This window comes from Paroedura picta, chromosome 10 (assembly GCF_049243985.1).
Source record: "Paroedura picta isolate Pp20150507F chromosome 10, Ppicta_v3.0, whole genome shotgun sequence".
Taxonomy (NCBI): domain Eukaryota; kingdom Metazoa; phylum Chordata; class Lepidosauria; order Squamata; family Gekkonidae; genus Paroedura; species Paroedura picta.
The window spans coordinates 12,065,775-12,081,913 of NC_135378.1; the positions used below are offsets into that span (position 1 = coordinate 12,065,775).

A 16,139-nucleotide genomic window follows, 5' to 3' on the forward strand; every position below is an offset into this window, starting at 1 on the left:
TTTTCTTAATTAGTACTTAAAATTATTAGAGCTCTTATACCAAGGATTTCAATAACTGTCCCACTTCTTCATAGTTTACAAGACAAAAAGGCACGGAGTGGACACGGCCATCTTTTCCACTCTTGCTCATCCAATTCCCCTTCTTACTGCAGTTCCCAGCGCATGCGGCTTTTACTGATGCAGGTTCGATGATATCAAGCATAGCATTTTTGAGTGGTCAGAAAAGATGGTTTGATCCAATCTCTGCTGGGATTATGCTGCTCTGTATCATTTAAAACAGAGGTGGTCAACCTGTGGTCCTCCAGATGTCCATGGACTACAATTCCCATGAGCCCCTGCCAGCGGCAGGGGCTCATGGGAATTGTAGTCCATGGACATCTGGAGGACCACAAGTTGACTACCCCTGATTTAAAAGACGCAACATTTGTTATGATCCTGCTTAGGTAGATGCCCTTGCAGTTACGGAAACACAGCGCTAGATCCAGCTTTATGAATTATACCCTACCATGTTCCGTTGATGGAAACAAGACCGAACTAACTTTAATTGACTGAACTGGCTTCTTTTAGTTACTAAACATAGAATTCCATATTTTTAAAATCTCTCAAAAATTGCCACATTGTAGTAGCAGATATTAGTAACTTAGCGCGTTGCATCAAGCACGAAATAAAATCAAGAAGTACAACTGCACCAAGGACAACAATAAAGAGGCAAGACTCAGGACACCGTGACTGGCATCACAATAAAGAGACACTAAAAGTGAAGCCGATAAGGTGTGGTGTTATTAATGGAAAATGTCTGACATGATTTAGTTTTCTTCATCAGGACAATTTATTCAATAGTTGAACACACACATATTGCACCAGCTTCTGCTAAGACAGTGGGAACTGCTTTGAGACACAGCTCCTCTGTGCCTCTCACCAGAAGACAACGCAGTGTGTGTCCGATTAACTGTTGAGAAAGCTGCTCTGAAAAGAGCACAGAAACAAGTCAGAACTTTCCAGTAACTATGGCACCTTATGAGCTTCACTTTCCATATTCCTTCTAGTAATTGTAGTCAAACTGTGGCCCTCCAGATGTCCATGGACTGCAATTCCCATGAGCCCCTGCCGCTAGCAGTTTGACTACCCCTGGTCTATACTCTCCTCCTCTTGAGAAAGTTACCTGATCGTCACCATGTTTTCACCTGTCTTGAAGAGATACCTGTAACAACTACATTCAGATGCAACTCTGCATCTTCAGCTGGATGTTAAGCACACAGTCCACTGGGAAATTCTCTTGTGCAAGCCTCACTGAAATGAATGGGAATTCCCATCCTTGCAGCACAGACCATTTAAAATAAAAAAACTTTGAGTGGACAGCACCAGAAGTAGCCAAACGGGGCTGCTGAGAAAGACGAATTCAAGCCACTAGCAACAAAATTATGAGCAAAAGTATTTTAATAAGATTAGAAACTTGCAGAACAATATTTTCCAAGCACAGTATGGTCCGTCCCCCAATATGCCCATATTGCTCCAGGTATAATTTTCTGACTTGCTTGGGTAAATAAATATCTACTTTGAACTGGAATCCGAAAAACTGAGTTCTGTTTCTTTGGGTGCTGAATGTCAATCAATTACATACAGAAATGTACATTTTCCAGCTCAAGCCATGGACTTTCAGTAATATTCAAGCAATTTAATTATATCTAGCAAACTGGAAAGTTTAGAGTTGGATATCACACAGCGTTATGTATTTTAGCAGTGCTGTATTATTTAACATTTCTGCAGATCTATAATATAACCTTCACAGTCAATGACAGGGGGGGAAATTCTCTGTAAAATTCCAAGTTTTTGTAGGAATCATATATTAAGAATTCTTCAAGAATTTTGTTGAAACATTTTTTGGGAGCTACTTTACAGGAAATTCTGCTTAATTGAAGCAAAGTTGATCTTATTAGTTATCCAAGCTCTTTTGGTCTGAATCGAAGCCACTAGCAGGATTCAACAGCAACCTTCTAAAAGTATACCTGGGGCACATTAACCGTTCTTAAAAATCTACAGTCAAGATGGAACTAAAAACACATGTCTGTCCACCTCTTCACTGAGATTTTTTTAAAGACTTTTCACAGTGAAACCCTGTTTGCTGGACTATACCCACAACCTTCCTGAAAGTATTTTGACTATGACTCTTAAGGAGCTCTATCTGCAAAACCTCTGACTAACAGATGCACTATTTTCTGCACAGTGGTTGCATCCAGACTATACAGCACATTGGATCATGAAATATAATGAAAAGGGCTCCTCTTTTGAATATAATTTTCTCCTCGAACAGAAAGAATTACATCACTTTGACATTTTTAAACATTTCCAGGTAAAGCATTCAACTATATTTGATGATGTGCTAAAAGGACATACTCCAGTCCAAAACACAACGGCCACAGGGAGGAGATCCTTGCTTAAAGCAGGGATCTGAGTGTGAGAAAGAACCCTCCTGGCAAAAAGATGCCCAGCACTATCAGCATCACTCTCCACCTGTTTAGGGGGAGACCGAGAGAGTGGGGTATATAGAACTAGCCCCGTTTCTGATGCCAAACAAATCCTCAGTTCTGTCAAAGCTGTCACCGCTGTCCATGTAGCCAACAAGGTGTGCTTAAGAAGGAGTACCACATGCTGGATGTCAGGTCCCTTCTGAACATACAGGCCAATATTAGATTTATTAATACGGTCAAAGCCAGCAAAGTACAGGCCAATATAATGGGCAGAGAAACCCACTGTTTTAATTCAGTGTTGTTTTAATTCAAACACCTTTCATGGTATAATAAGTGTCTATAAAAAACAAAAGAGAAAAGTGTTCCCAGCAGAAAATTTTTAAAAAAGAAAAAGAAAAAAATTTTTTTAAACACTTTTAAGGATTAAAAGCTTTGTGAATAAAAAGAGCTACAGCAGATCTGTGGGAGTTTATCCTCAAGAGGAAAACAAATCAGCATCCCATCAGAGTAAAAAGGTCTCGTTCCCAGTAATGGAGTCAGAAACAACTTCCGCTGCAATGAGTATCTAAGACAGAGAAGCAGCACATGAGCCGTCAGCTCAACTTGACGGAGTCGGCAGGAGCAGAATCGATCAGCAAAGGGAGTGTTTCCAAACCTTCCCCTAGTCCAAGATGTTGAAAGAAGGTTTAATTGCGCTTGCATAAAGCAGCGCCTAAGCATTGGATTATTTAATGTATGAAAATATGAGAGGAGGGACCTATAGACAGGAGAAATGTCGTAAATTAATGGTGAATGTGCTCTTTGAGCCCCACCCACCGGAGCCTGGAAGTCAATGTCACAGATGCGTTATTTTAATACATCCAAACACTGATCTTTCATCAAGGTTTTGGAATCTGTCCAATGCAAAACCAATCAGATTTTTAAAATTTCACGATTTTTCCACACCAAGTGGAGCAAAACTGGCCTGCTAAAAGGCAGGAGGTTAAACTATCAGCATGCTCCCAGATTTGCAATCAGATCGTATTTAATAATCATCAGCCACGCCCATTATCTTAGAGTAACTGCATGCACGGTAATTCGCTGCAGGAACCACAAGTCCTATTAACTTCAATAGGGCTCACGCACAAATGTAATTTTATTTCTTCATTTACTATTTTATTTCTAGCCACTAAGGATCGAAATCAGTTTGCATTACTATCTTCTCCATTTTCTCCTCCCAACAAAACTCTGTAAGTGGGTGGCTGGCCCAAGTTCACCCAGTAAGATTTGATGACAGAGTGGGAATTCAAACCTGGGTCAGAAACACAGCCCTAAGCAGTCTATTATGGAAATTTTATTAATCAGCATGAATTGCAAAAAATACCAATCTGCCAAATGTAAGGTACCAAATCTAAATAACTGAAATGAATACTGATCTTCATAAACCAGCGGGTGTTTTTGAAAGAGGAAGCAGATGAGCACTAAGCTTAAAATAATAGTGTCACATTAAGGCATCACCACCCCAATATATGAGCATGAACCCCCTAAAATATATACCTCTGAGGAAGATAAAATGGATTACCTACTCCGCAAATGTAAACAGTAAAAAAATCATTTTTACACAGAGCATCTGCAGCACTAATTTGACCGCTTTAACAGTTGACTTTGAAGAACAATCAGGACTGCCATTCAAACTGAATTAATTTTAAACCTGTGGTTTCCGTGGACCTTACTCTGCCACTTATTCAGGAAAAATAATTATGTTTAGGATATACTGGACACCACAGTATTAAAATCATTAAAGGACTAAGAAATGTGTTTAATTTTTGGTGCTGTAACTTTGCAAGAGGTGTTTCTTAAACATATGTTTTGGGCCTATCTTGGGGGGGACACATATTTTTAGATATATTTATAGATATTTTTATACATGCTTATCTGTAGACAATATTATTATATTATATTTTTTAAAATTTCTGTTGGGATAATTAAAAATTAACAAATTTTTGAAATTGAATTAAAGTCTAAGCGCAATGCACATTTTAAAACTTTTTAGCCCTAAAATGCTGCCATTCTCTTTTAAAAAATCATATATCCAAATCGGAAAAATGTATTTTACCGTAGTAAATTCAGGGGAGGAGACCCACAAGTGTTTTTGTTCACCAAAAAGTGTGAAAAATTCCGGGGCAGCATTTAGTCTACATTAGTAGATAAATAATTTGGCATCTGCCAAGAGAGACCAAAAATATGCACATATTCTCAGCACGCACAGTCTCACATGTATGGGGCATATGTTCTGTTGGTCTTAGCGTGAATACCTACCTGCCCACCCTTCCAGGTACCTACCAGGGACACTTGCAGTTAATTTCTTCATTCATGGAGAAGTAGCCAGTGTGGCCTGGAATTCAAAGTCATACTGAAGATCTATGTCCTCTGAATATTAGAGGCCAAATCCTCAAACTGTGGTCAAACTAATGTTGGCACCTACATATTTAAACTATTTTTCATCTCCATATGGATGACAACCATAAATTTGATACTGGTTCTCCCAAATTTAACACTAGCTACTCAAAGCTAAATATTTCAGAGATCTAATTGTCAATGCTATAATTTAGCATTCAGAGTCAGTTAGAAAAACTGCCCTGAACACTGTTCAACGAAACTATGCCCTATTTGTATTTTCCTGAAGCATCCCAGAATGTTTTTTTTAAGGTTAAATTTGCAACCACATTATCATTTTTCCTCCCAGTCTCAGTGAAAGTGTTCTCTCCAGCTTTGGTTTGTTAAGCACAACAGGGAAAATGCATTTAATGGAATATTTTTATGCTTACAAATTGAATTACACTAAAATGAACAAATGATTTGTTTTAGATCCCTACTTGTTTAGAAACAAACTTTAAGATCCTGCCATTCTTTCTTAATTATTTCTTTATGTTTTCCATGCAGTGTGCCACAACTGGCATCTAAATAGTTGCTTTGCATCATGAAGTGAAACATCTTGAATGCTCAAACTGTATTTTTATGAGTGCCTTGGGACCCTGCATTTTAGTGGTCTATTAAATGCCAGCAATTTCATGCTGCCTTGCATAAGACAGCATTCACAGATCGCAGCCTAGCAACTCCACAGCCACACTGCATGTACTCCATCAATCTAAGCAAAAGTGGGGAATACTTCTTTCCAAAATCATACACTTATTTCAACAGAAACACATTAATTCAGTTCTTCTTACCTACTTAGAATCCGCACACCTAGAAAACTTGGACTAATATATTCCTGAGAGCCTCATCTCTAAATTGAAACAATCCAGCCGCAAATGCGCAACTCTTTATAGAGGCACACCTCTGAAACATTATTAAAGCACCACATTAAATCTTGTCTATATCAGAATGCAGCTGTTCTTAGTTTTCCCCACTGTTTGCATTCGTGCACGTTAATTATCTTCTTACCTGGCAGTGTAATTCTTTTCAAAAAGAAGTCAAGTCCTACGGTTTGTTTGTACTGCTTCCCGAAAGCTTCTTGAGCAAAGCGTGTGGCTAAGGAGGTCTAAAAACAGAATCACATCAAATCCACTTGGTATCTGAAAAGCCACATCTGAACAGTAACAAAATAAATAAAAACAGCACACATTTTTTAAAGTAACTGCTAATGCTTCAGTGATTTGCACAGAAATGTATAAAATAATCCCAATTTAAACAGAAGATAAAAGAATTAAAAACATAGCTGGTAAAAACAAAGACAAAACAGTTATACAGCCCAACCTATGCATGATTACTGAGAAGCACCACTCCTCGCTAAATGAGCATATGAATTCAATCTTCTATACATATGTATTTTGTCAGTTTTTTTCTGAATGCCATAATTACAAAGACATCACAATTTTAATCGTAATGGTAGGCAAAACTGACAACTTTTGCAAGTCACTCTTTTGAGTGATTGGCAGTTCTGAATTTTTAGAATAAATAACATTGTCAAGAAAACACCTGGTATATACAAATATTACATGAAAATTCTCAGCTGCTCCAGCAATACAGAACAAGAAAACCCCAGGTCACGTATTGATTCGTTATTGCAGAATCATGAAAAACACTTCTGACAATGTCTGCTTATTTATTAATATATTTACACCGCTCCTTTCCTCCTAGATCACTAATACTGGCCAGGATCCAAAACCTCACAAAAATTGTTCACATGCCTCGAGGCTTTTTGCTCTTGTGTTTCTGGAGCAGTCCTGCCCACCCACACACCACACCACCCACCCCATAATTTCTTAAAGCTAAGAGGATCTGACAATTAATGCAAACCAATTTTAAAATGTTTATGTTTTGATTGTTGTATTATTATGATATGCTGTACACCACCCTGAACCCTCAGGAAAGAGCAGCATAGATATTTGAAAAATGAACGAACGAACAAACAAAGGAATGAGTAAATAAATGAATAGCAGTATGACACAGAGAAGTGGAGATTACAGAGGGGGAAGCTTAAAATATCTCACACAGCTAAGATGTCTAAGTAACGTGCTGAATCCCAATGGCTGATGATAACTGCTCAGAAAGAGAACTGAGGCAAACTCATGTTTATACATGTGTGATCATGAGGACTAACCTACTTGTCAAGTATGGCCACACAGAAGACTCCTAGAAACTAAGGAGCAATTTTCCTAATATTATATTGGTTTTCAGTTCTAAACACACTACTAAGAAACTTGTAGTATTTGAAATAACACCTGCTGAATGCAATGGAATGCATTTCCTAATATACATGCTTGTGACCAGGGCCTCAATTATAGTCACATTATTAAAAGCTTAAAATAGTGTGGGTTTCTGGAAGGACGACATTAATTTCAGGTAACAACAATATAGAAAACAAACCGTACTGTGCTAGTGTATTAGTAACTGCAGTTACTCCATTCATTACAATATAAAGGATATTCAGGCCAGAAATTCTTCTGAAACTTTGATTTGAAAACTGCATCTTCTTAAGAAATATTTCAGCATTGTAATTTCAAATCTGTTCACAGGAAAGCTACAAACTAAATAATACATAGATGAAAATTCTAAAATAAAAATAACAGCAAGAAAAAGATTCATGGAGAAAACAGCCAATGGTTCTCTTCCCAAACTGATCCCAACTTTAACTATGCCCTCTGTCTGATCAGAAACTGAACTTCAGGGGCAAATATATGCACAATATAGATGCAAATTTAGAAAACACAGAATCATCCAATAAGATTATCTACTTTATTCCTGACTCTTTGATTTAAGGACATTGTAAATATTAATTTTATCCTTCTCCAACACTTGATATTCCCCAGAGGTTTTTAAAGGTGTTAATGAAAACACACACTGGGTTAACAACTGCCAGTGAGAGCAAGAAGTTATCAACAGCAAAGGAAAGTTCTCTTAAAGCAGCCTTCTTACATCCTCTCCTTAATGAGAAAGAATGTAGAGCAGAAAACCAGTGACTGTCTGGGACCCCTTATATTTTTGCTGTTAATGAATGTGCTACATTGGAGGTCCTGCTCTAACAGCCCTGGAAAAACATGACTTCTAGTTCAAGCACAAATATTTATACTCCAAGTACAACGGCATCAGCAGTTCATGTTCTTCTATTCAGCAACAGGCTTCCAGAAAACTAATTCCAACATTTGTCTTTATAGATTTTTCTAAACTTAAAATACACTCTCTGGTTTGCAGGACCAGACAGTCATGTTGCCCTCAACACACTGAAGTACTGAGAACGATACCTTGCAACCAGTCCACGCCTTCTTGCCCTAATACATGCAACACACAAAAATAGGCATTGGAGAATTCAGAACAAAATCTTGGCATTCAACTTAGTTTCAGACTACTTCAACTTCTCCGAAATCTACACACTGCAGACTAAAAGTGAAATACTGGGACGACTAATAAATCAAGCCAAAAGTTTTGTTTGCCTCACAGGGTAGGAGAGTTTGTCAAAGGCTCTAGTCCTACAGATTAACGAACACTGACTTATGGGTCAAAAAGAGCACCCAGAATTAACATCCAAAATGCTATGGGATATCAGAAATGCTCCTGGAAATGTCCCTGATCAGAATTTCCATCAGGAACAGCCAGTTACGGATTCTCACCAAAACTGCCAAGTGCAAGCCCTAAACACCTTATCAAGCCTTTCAGGCAGCCTTTCTCACCATCAAGAATCCCTTGAAACATTCTTTGGTCGTTAAGAAACCCCAGAAGTGGTGCAATAATGCAGAACAGGGTTGCAAAGCTTCAAATGAGTAGCCATGTTGGTCTGAAGTAGCACAATAAAATCAGAGTCCAGTGGCACCTTTAAGACCAACAAAGATTTATTCAGGGAAGAAGCTTTCGAGTGCAAGCACTCTTCCTCAGACACTTGCACTCGAAAGCTCATGCCCTGAATAAATCTTTGTTGGTCTTAAAGGTGCCTGACTGAGTTCTGATTTTATAGGATTGGAAAGCGTAGATGTGGACATGCCCAGGCCCATCATTGGCAAGGGGAAGCAGATCAACATGACCATACATGGTCATACCAGCCGATAAATGTTTAGCAAATTTATTTCAAAAATTAATTAACTCCCACCCAATTCAGGAAACCCTTCCCAGGGCCATCAAGAATCTCCAGGGCTTCATGAAACCCTAGTTGAGAAAGCCTGCTTTCAGGTATCCAGTGTAGCTCACACCAACCCAACTTGGATACAACTACCTCACTCGCTAGCCAACCCATTCATCCATGTCCTCAGAGCATCTTAAGTCTGCATCTTCTGGCCTTGGGGCTATTTCAGTAGTCATATCTTCTCTGTTATGACTGTGTTTCCCCAAAACCTGCTGAGGTCCTTTTCACTGGAGATGCCAGCAACTGAACTTATGGCCCGCTAAGTGCAAAGGACATGACAAAATCACTGTGCCACCATTCCTCCTCAAAGCATAAATGAATGCTCTTCCATACAAACAGTTCCCTTCCGACAGGATGTTCCAGCATGTTACTTCTCTATGTGCAAAGAATTAGGGATGCAACTGTTGTTTAATCATGCAACGATCTTTTAAATGTTTAAGTTTCAGCAGGCTCACAGGGTAACCAGCTCACATATATATTCTTGCATATTATTAGATTTTCTACTCACTTTTGTTAAGGAAAATTAATGTTAACATTCTGAAGAGTCCATCTTGGGTGCAGATTATTAACATTAATGCCAGCATGTGAAAATAAATGTTTTGCAAGCACAGGTGGTCCCAAAATGCACTGGTAACCAATGTTTCCTCTAAGTTTTTTCCCCTTAGTGAGAGGAACAGTTTGTCTCCTAAGCAGAATTTAACTGCTGGTATCTTCAAATGGGCAGTGGTAAGTGCAAGAGCCTGCCCAGCTCCAGACTGCTGCTGAGTGGGGCTTCCCGTGTTAGTGAGAGGCTATTCTCATGCAAAGCTTAGAGGGAAGAGTTTTCCAAGCCTTGGGAGACATTTAAATGTTTACTTGCATCCCTCTCTAGCTCCTCCACCAACATTTGCTCGAGGCCGACCAACCCAAAAACACCCACTGCCCCCCAGATTCCCGCTCCCAGGACCAAAGAATCTGACCAACCCAAAGCAGTGCCAACCTTCTTGTCCCTGTTTAAATATTGTTCTGGTTATGTTATGACTGTTATATTTGTTGCAATGTTCTATATCGGGGATAGTCAACCTGTGGTCCTCCAGGTGTCCATGGACTACAATTCCCATGAGTCCCTGCCAGCGTTTGCTGGCAGGGGCTCATGGGAATTGTAGACCATGGACATCTGGAGGACCACAGGTTGACTACCCCTGTTCTATATAATTACCCCATGCTGTTATATGTAAACCACCCAGAGCCATATGGAAGGGTGGTATGAAAATCTAAATAAATAATAAATAAATAATAAATATTACCAAATTGTCTGTGACTTCAGGGACTTTTCCAGAGAAGCTGAAGTAGGCAGCGGTCAGATTGCTTTTGAAAAAAAACAAAGCTGTATACAACAGACCCAACCAACTACTGCCAGGCTACATATTTGTCATTCCTGATAAGGTAGTTGAACGTGCGGATGTGTAATAATTGTTTTCTGGAAGAAACATCGACCCTTAATCCTTCCCATACCAGCTTCCAGCTTGGCCGTGGGGTGGAGATAGCGCTTGTCGTCCACAGATAATCGTTAGAGAAAGCTGGATCTAGGGGGGTCAAGCACTGCTGATTCCACTAAACCTTACAGTAATGTTCACCTCTGCAGAATATGGATTTCTCAACCAGTGCCTAGTCAACATGGAGACACAGGGTATGGCCTTTCTCCATGGTCATGGACAGAGAGTGACAGTAAGGGAGAGTAAGCTGATGATACCCAGCACTATGTGCTGATGGACAGCCAGCCATCCACACCCACAAGTGCATTGGACTGGAAGCTGTGGTGGAGTGGCTCAAGTGGAATCGACTGAAGTTGAATCCAAATAAAACAGTTTCTTTGGCTGGATTGGCACGTCCCAGGTGAAGTGCTACAACTCCCAACTCTTGATGGTATCTAATTAACATTTTTGACATCTTGGACTCCTCCCTATCAATGGAAACCCAGGTCACAAATGCTGTCCACTAGGCTTTTTAATAACTTTACCACGTACAGCAGCTAGCATTTTACTTGTCAACACCCAACTTGGCAACTGTGACCAAATAATGGTCACCTCCAGGTCTGACTACTACAACTCACTCTATGCAAGACTACCCTTGTATCTGATCTGGGAACTTCAACTGGTCCAGAATGCAACTGCCCAGCTCCCTACAGGAACCAGGTGGAAAGCATATATTTGACCAATGTTTTCCCAGCTGCACTGACTCCAGACTGAGGACTGAAACAGGATCAAGGTTCTGGTACTTACCTTTAATGCACTAAACAGTCTGGGATCTTCATGCCTGTGGAACCCACCTTCTCCCATATGCCCCCAAAGAAATCTATAAACATACAAAATATTCTCAAGATCCCTGGCCCAAGAGAAACTGACCTCAACAAGAGGCAGAGATTTCTCAGCCCTGAGCAAGATCAGGGCCCCATGGGACTTAAAACAGTTCTGTATGGCCTGTAAGACAGAACTGTTCTACCAGGTCTATGGTTGAGGCCTACAAATACCTTCAATAAGACGGCCTCCCTACACAAACAAGCATCCAACATCTGTATGCCATCCAGTATTTTCACAACAATGTGCTTTACCTCCCCCTCTCTTGTACTGGAGAGGAGGCAGTGAGATCCTCTGATTGTTTACACATAATTCAACATGTTTAAAATGTTTGTGATATATTGTGAGCCGCTGAGTCCTTGAGGAATGGCGGCATATAAATCTGAAAATACATAAGCAATAAACCAACCTTATTGTTTAAATGGCTTCTGCAAGGAATGGTTCTGCACAAAGAAACATCCCATTGCATTAGCTCTGACAAGGGTTCACTTTGACCAGCAAGAAGACATGCTCAGTCAGTGATCCATGAGATAACGGTAAAATTCTAATGAGAATCAATATGCTATAGTGGTTAGAGTGCTGAACTATAATGTGAGGTACTCATGTTCAAACCTTGCACTATCCATGAACTTCTCAGTTCAAATGAATCAATCAACATGGGTAGTCACAATACAGGTTTATAAAATCATGTACAGACAGACAGATCTGCTGTTATTACACTTGGACTTGAGAGCACCAAGGAAAGTGAATGGCTACAGATTACAGGCAAACAAAAGGAACTCCTTCACCCAGACTAGTGATTCAGTTGATACAAACTGTGAAGGAAGGCAGTTGATGGCCATAAGCAAAAGGGGCTTAGACACATTCATAAAGAATAAGTCCATCAGTAGCTCCTAGTCATGTTGATTAAGGGTAGCCTCCACATTCACACGAGCCTCTTGTGGCGCAGAGTGGTAAGGCAGCAGACATGCAGTCTGAAAGCTCTGCCCGCGAGGCTGGGAGTTCAATCCCAGCAGCCGGCTCAAGGTTGACTCAGCCTTCCATCCTTCCGAGGTCGGTAAAATGAGTACCCAGCTTGCTGGGGATTAAACGGTAATGACTGGGGAAGGCACTGGCAAACCATCCCATATTGAGTCTGCCATGAAAACGCTAGAGGGCGTCACCCCAAGGGTCAGACATGACCCAGTGCTTGCACAGGGGATACCTTTACCTTTACCTGCTTACCACATTCACACACTGAAAACTCTGAATAACAGAAGGCAACATCAGTGAAGGCCTTGGCCACTGTTGATTGCTTCTTGGTACACCAGGGTGCCCATTGACACCACTCCCAAAAACTAATGTTTCAAAAAGTGGGCAGGGGCAGGTGGAGCTTTTGCTTAGCAAGGCTTGTAATTGGCCACTGGAAATTTGACTGGTTGTGCAGAAGTCTAAACATATTGTTTCAGCAGCAGCTGTCACAAAAGCACAAGCACTACTGCTGTGTGGCGGAAGAGAAGCTGAGGTAGCTGTTGTATGGCTTGCTCCAACGCCTGCAGCAGCCATTTAATGACTGCACATACCCCACTGTGTCAAAGGTGGCCACAAGCTCTCTCACTCTCTCTCACACTCACACAGAGTCAGCAGAGCTGACCAATAAGAGTTTGTTGTAAGGATAAAAAGAACAGGCAGGAGACAGATGTACTAGACTAATAGTTCCAGGAAAGAGGGGTAGGCCACTGACTGGTAGGGTGTATGACTAGCAGATTTTTCACACCATGAAACAGCCACTAGTAAAGGGACTGGAATGGTAAGCAACTTTCCTGAGCTGCAGTCTGATGCCTTGGAAGAAAACAAAGATCCAATACTCTCCAGCAGGGCTGTCACACTTCTCCTGTGATAACAAATGATCTAATTCTAATGTAGGAAAGCAAGTATCAGTGGCTTGCCCCAGGAAGCACAGGTCAAACAGAACCCAGGGTAAAAAGTTTCAGGTACCATATTACCCATGCTCAAAGCATGGGCAATAAAAAGGAGGAGCCCAGGCTTCTCATGCTGACAGAGAAGTATGATTTAGAGAGACTTGGTGGAATGATTCCCATAACTACAATGCAATAGTGGATGGATAAGGGTTGTTCAAAAGAAACAGAAAAGAGCGAAAAGAAGATGGAGTAGCACTATATGTGATGCCAACCTGTAAAGTTATAGTTAAGCGTTTTAAATGCTTTTAATGTTTTAAATGTTTAACAATGTTGATGTAATTTTATTGAAATGATTTTTTAGAATGCATTATATTTCGTATATTCTACTGGAGTAGTATATTGTATTGGACAATGTCATGAACTGCCCTGAGCCTCAGGGCAGTATATAAATATAAATAAATAATTAAAATGAAATAAATAAATAGGAGAGGGTTTGCCTAGAGGAAGAGAGTGACACTCCAGTAGAAAGCATCAAGATGAAGATAAGGGAAGAAAAGAAGAGTATCTGCAGGTTACAAGGCACTGCTGGTCATCAGAAAGGCCAAAGCTGGGAGAGAGCTGAGACTGTCCACTAGGACAAGAAAAGCTTCTTCAGATACATGAAAAGCAAACTTAAGGTAAACAAGGCCATAGGCCCACCACTAGGTGAAGATGGAGAGGCTCTGATAGGGGACAGCGAGAATTCAGAATGGCACAGTATTATTTTGCCTGTGTTTTCCCAAAAGAATATGAACACACCTCAAGATGTTAGTAGGCAAGGTATAGTGTCTGATTGACATGGACAGGGAGATTGTCGAGAGGCACCTGGCTGCACTGAATGAGTTCAAATCCCCTGGGCCGGATGGTGTGCACCAAAGAGGGCTTAAAGAACTTTATGGAGAACTTGGGGAATCCTTGCCCATCATCTTTAGGCCTGCCTGGAATCCTGGAGAGGTGCCAGAAGACTGGAGGAAAGTAAATGTCATCCCAATCTTCAGAAAAGGGAGGAGACGACCCCGGAGTCTAACAAGCCAGTATGTCTACCATGAACCGCAGGTAAGATAATGGAGGAGACTTTATAGAGGGTGATCCGTAAACATCCGAAGGACAATTTGTTGATCTGGGGAAGTCAGCACCAATTTGACTCCCAACAGGTCCTGCCAGACCAACCTGGTTTCCTCCTTTGACCGAGTGATGGGCTTATTAGATTGTGAAAACTCAGCTCTGAGAGCTCTGGTTCTCCCGATTTGAGAACATCTACCTGAGCCTTCAGGGAGAGCCGTATATAAACATAATACCCAAGAAAAATTTGCCCAACCAGTGACCAACCGACACTTCCCACCAGCCCAATAAGATTCCAATTACCATCAGAAGGCAGCTTCTAATTTTGACATCATTTTAAAACCCTCCGCAACCTAGGAAAGTCCAGTCTATAATAATAAAATAATTATATTATTATTACTACGAGAAATAACAATACTTCCAAAAGACTAGGACTCGAGAGCATCCCATGAGGTTGACGGGCAGGACGTTTGAAAGGAAATACTTCTTTGCACAGGAGTCATGAAAAGGTGGGCTCCACTGCCGGTGGATGTGGCCAGGGCCCCAGGAATGTTCCCACTTCTGGCGGAGAAGCCTGCCAGGGGCCGAGGGGGGCCTCCATGCTCAGACTAAGCGGGAGACGGCGTGAGGGGCGGCCTTGGCCTCTGCGTGGGGGCCCTCCGGGGCACGGGCTGTGCGAGAGCCGGGCGGGCCCAGTCGGACAGGGCCGGGGTGCTGCTGGCCCAGCGCGGCTCTGGGCGACGAGGGCTGCCGGTCTAACCCTAACCCCAACCCTCCGTTCCCCGGGAGAAAAGGGCCGCGGGGGAAGGGCGTTCTGCGGGGCGCCAACCTCCCGCCGGGACCGGGGGAACCGCCCCCGCCCCCAAATCCCCACGGGTTTGCCCCTCCCCCTCCGCAGGCGCCGCCCCCAAGTCTCCCGGCGTTTCCCCCGGGCGGGAGTCGGGCAGCCGGTTTTCCGCCGGCCGGCGTTGCCGAGAGGAGGCGGAGGAGGAGGAGGCGGAGGGCGCCCACCCGCCCGCCCCGAGCGCCGGTATCGCGAGACGCCGCGAGACTCTCGGCCCGGCCGCCCGGCTGACCTTGCCGGAGGTGCCGTCGCCCACGACCACGAACTTGAGCTGCCGGTCGGGGCACTCCTCCTCGGAGTCCGACATCGCCCCGCGGCCCCAGGGAGCCCCGCGCTCATCCGCTCCTCCTCACGGCGGCAGCGGGAACGACGCCGCCGCCATCTTACGCCCCCCTCCGCCGCTCGTCGCTATGGCCGCCGCTGGACGAGACCACGGGAGGGAACGGGGGGGGGGCGAAAAGGAAGGCCGGCGAGGGGGGGGGCGTTGCTGCGCGGACCAGGAACGGGGGCGGAGCGAGAGGAAGGCTGGAAAGAGGCGCGGCTCCCTCCGGGGGATTGAGGGCCAGGGGCGGCGCCGCCACCGTCGCGAGGGAATGGTTTGGCCCAAAGCGCCCACCGTCGAGATAGTGACGCCCTGCGTGGTAACTAAGGCCCTCGGAAGGCGAGGAGGAACGCCCCCTGGCCTAATATGGGAAACGAGGCCGCCGGAAGGCTCAATGGCAGCGGGCCGGGGGGGGGGGAGGAGAGAGTTGCGCATGCGTGTTGCGTTGGCTAATCCAGATTATGCGGTGGGGGGGGGTTTGAGCTAAAAATACGCGAGCGGGAGAAGGAGGGACGTTATTTGCGATGAACACCTTTTGGCCTTTAAAACCGCAGGCCGGTAATTTGATCTGT

At 42.9% G+C, this 16,139-nt stretch overlaps 1 protein-coding gene across 6 annotated transcripts in view; it reads right to left on the bottom strand.

Annotated features, from left to right (window-relative positions):
• Nucleotides 1–15,895, bottom strand: part of RAB28 (RAB28, member RAS oncogene family) — an 86,106-nt gene extending 70,211 nt beyond the window's left edge. For 2 of the 6 annotated variants that reach the window (XM_077300615.1, XM_077300613.1), the window contains exons 1-2: nt 15,478–15,886; nt 5,892–5,988 (exon numbers count right to left, since the gene is read on the bottom strand). In XM_077300615.1, coding sequence (XP_077156730.1) covers nt 5,892–5,988; nt 15,478–15,552 — 172 coding nt within the window. In that variant the 5' untranslated portion in view covers nt 15,553–15,886. Of the gene's footprint in view, nt 1–5,891; nt 5,989–14,704; nt 14,770–15,477 lie in introns of all 6 variants that reach the window. The other 4 variants (XM_077300614.1, XM_077300611.1, XM_077300617.1 and 1 more) reach the window with 3 other exon arrangements.
• Nucleotides 15,896–16,139: the final 244 nt, after the last annotated feature.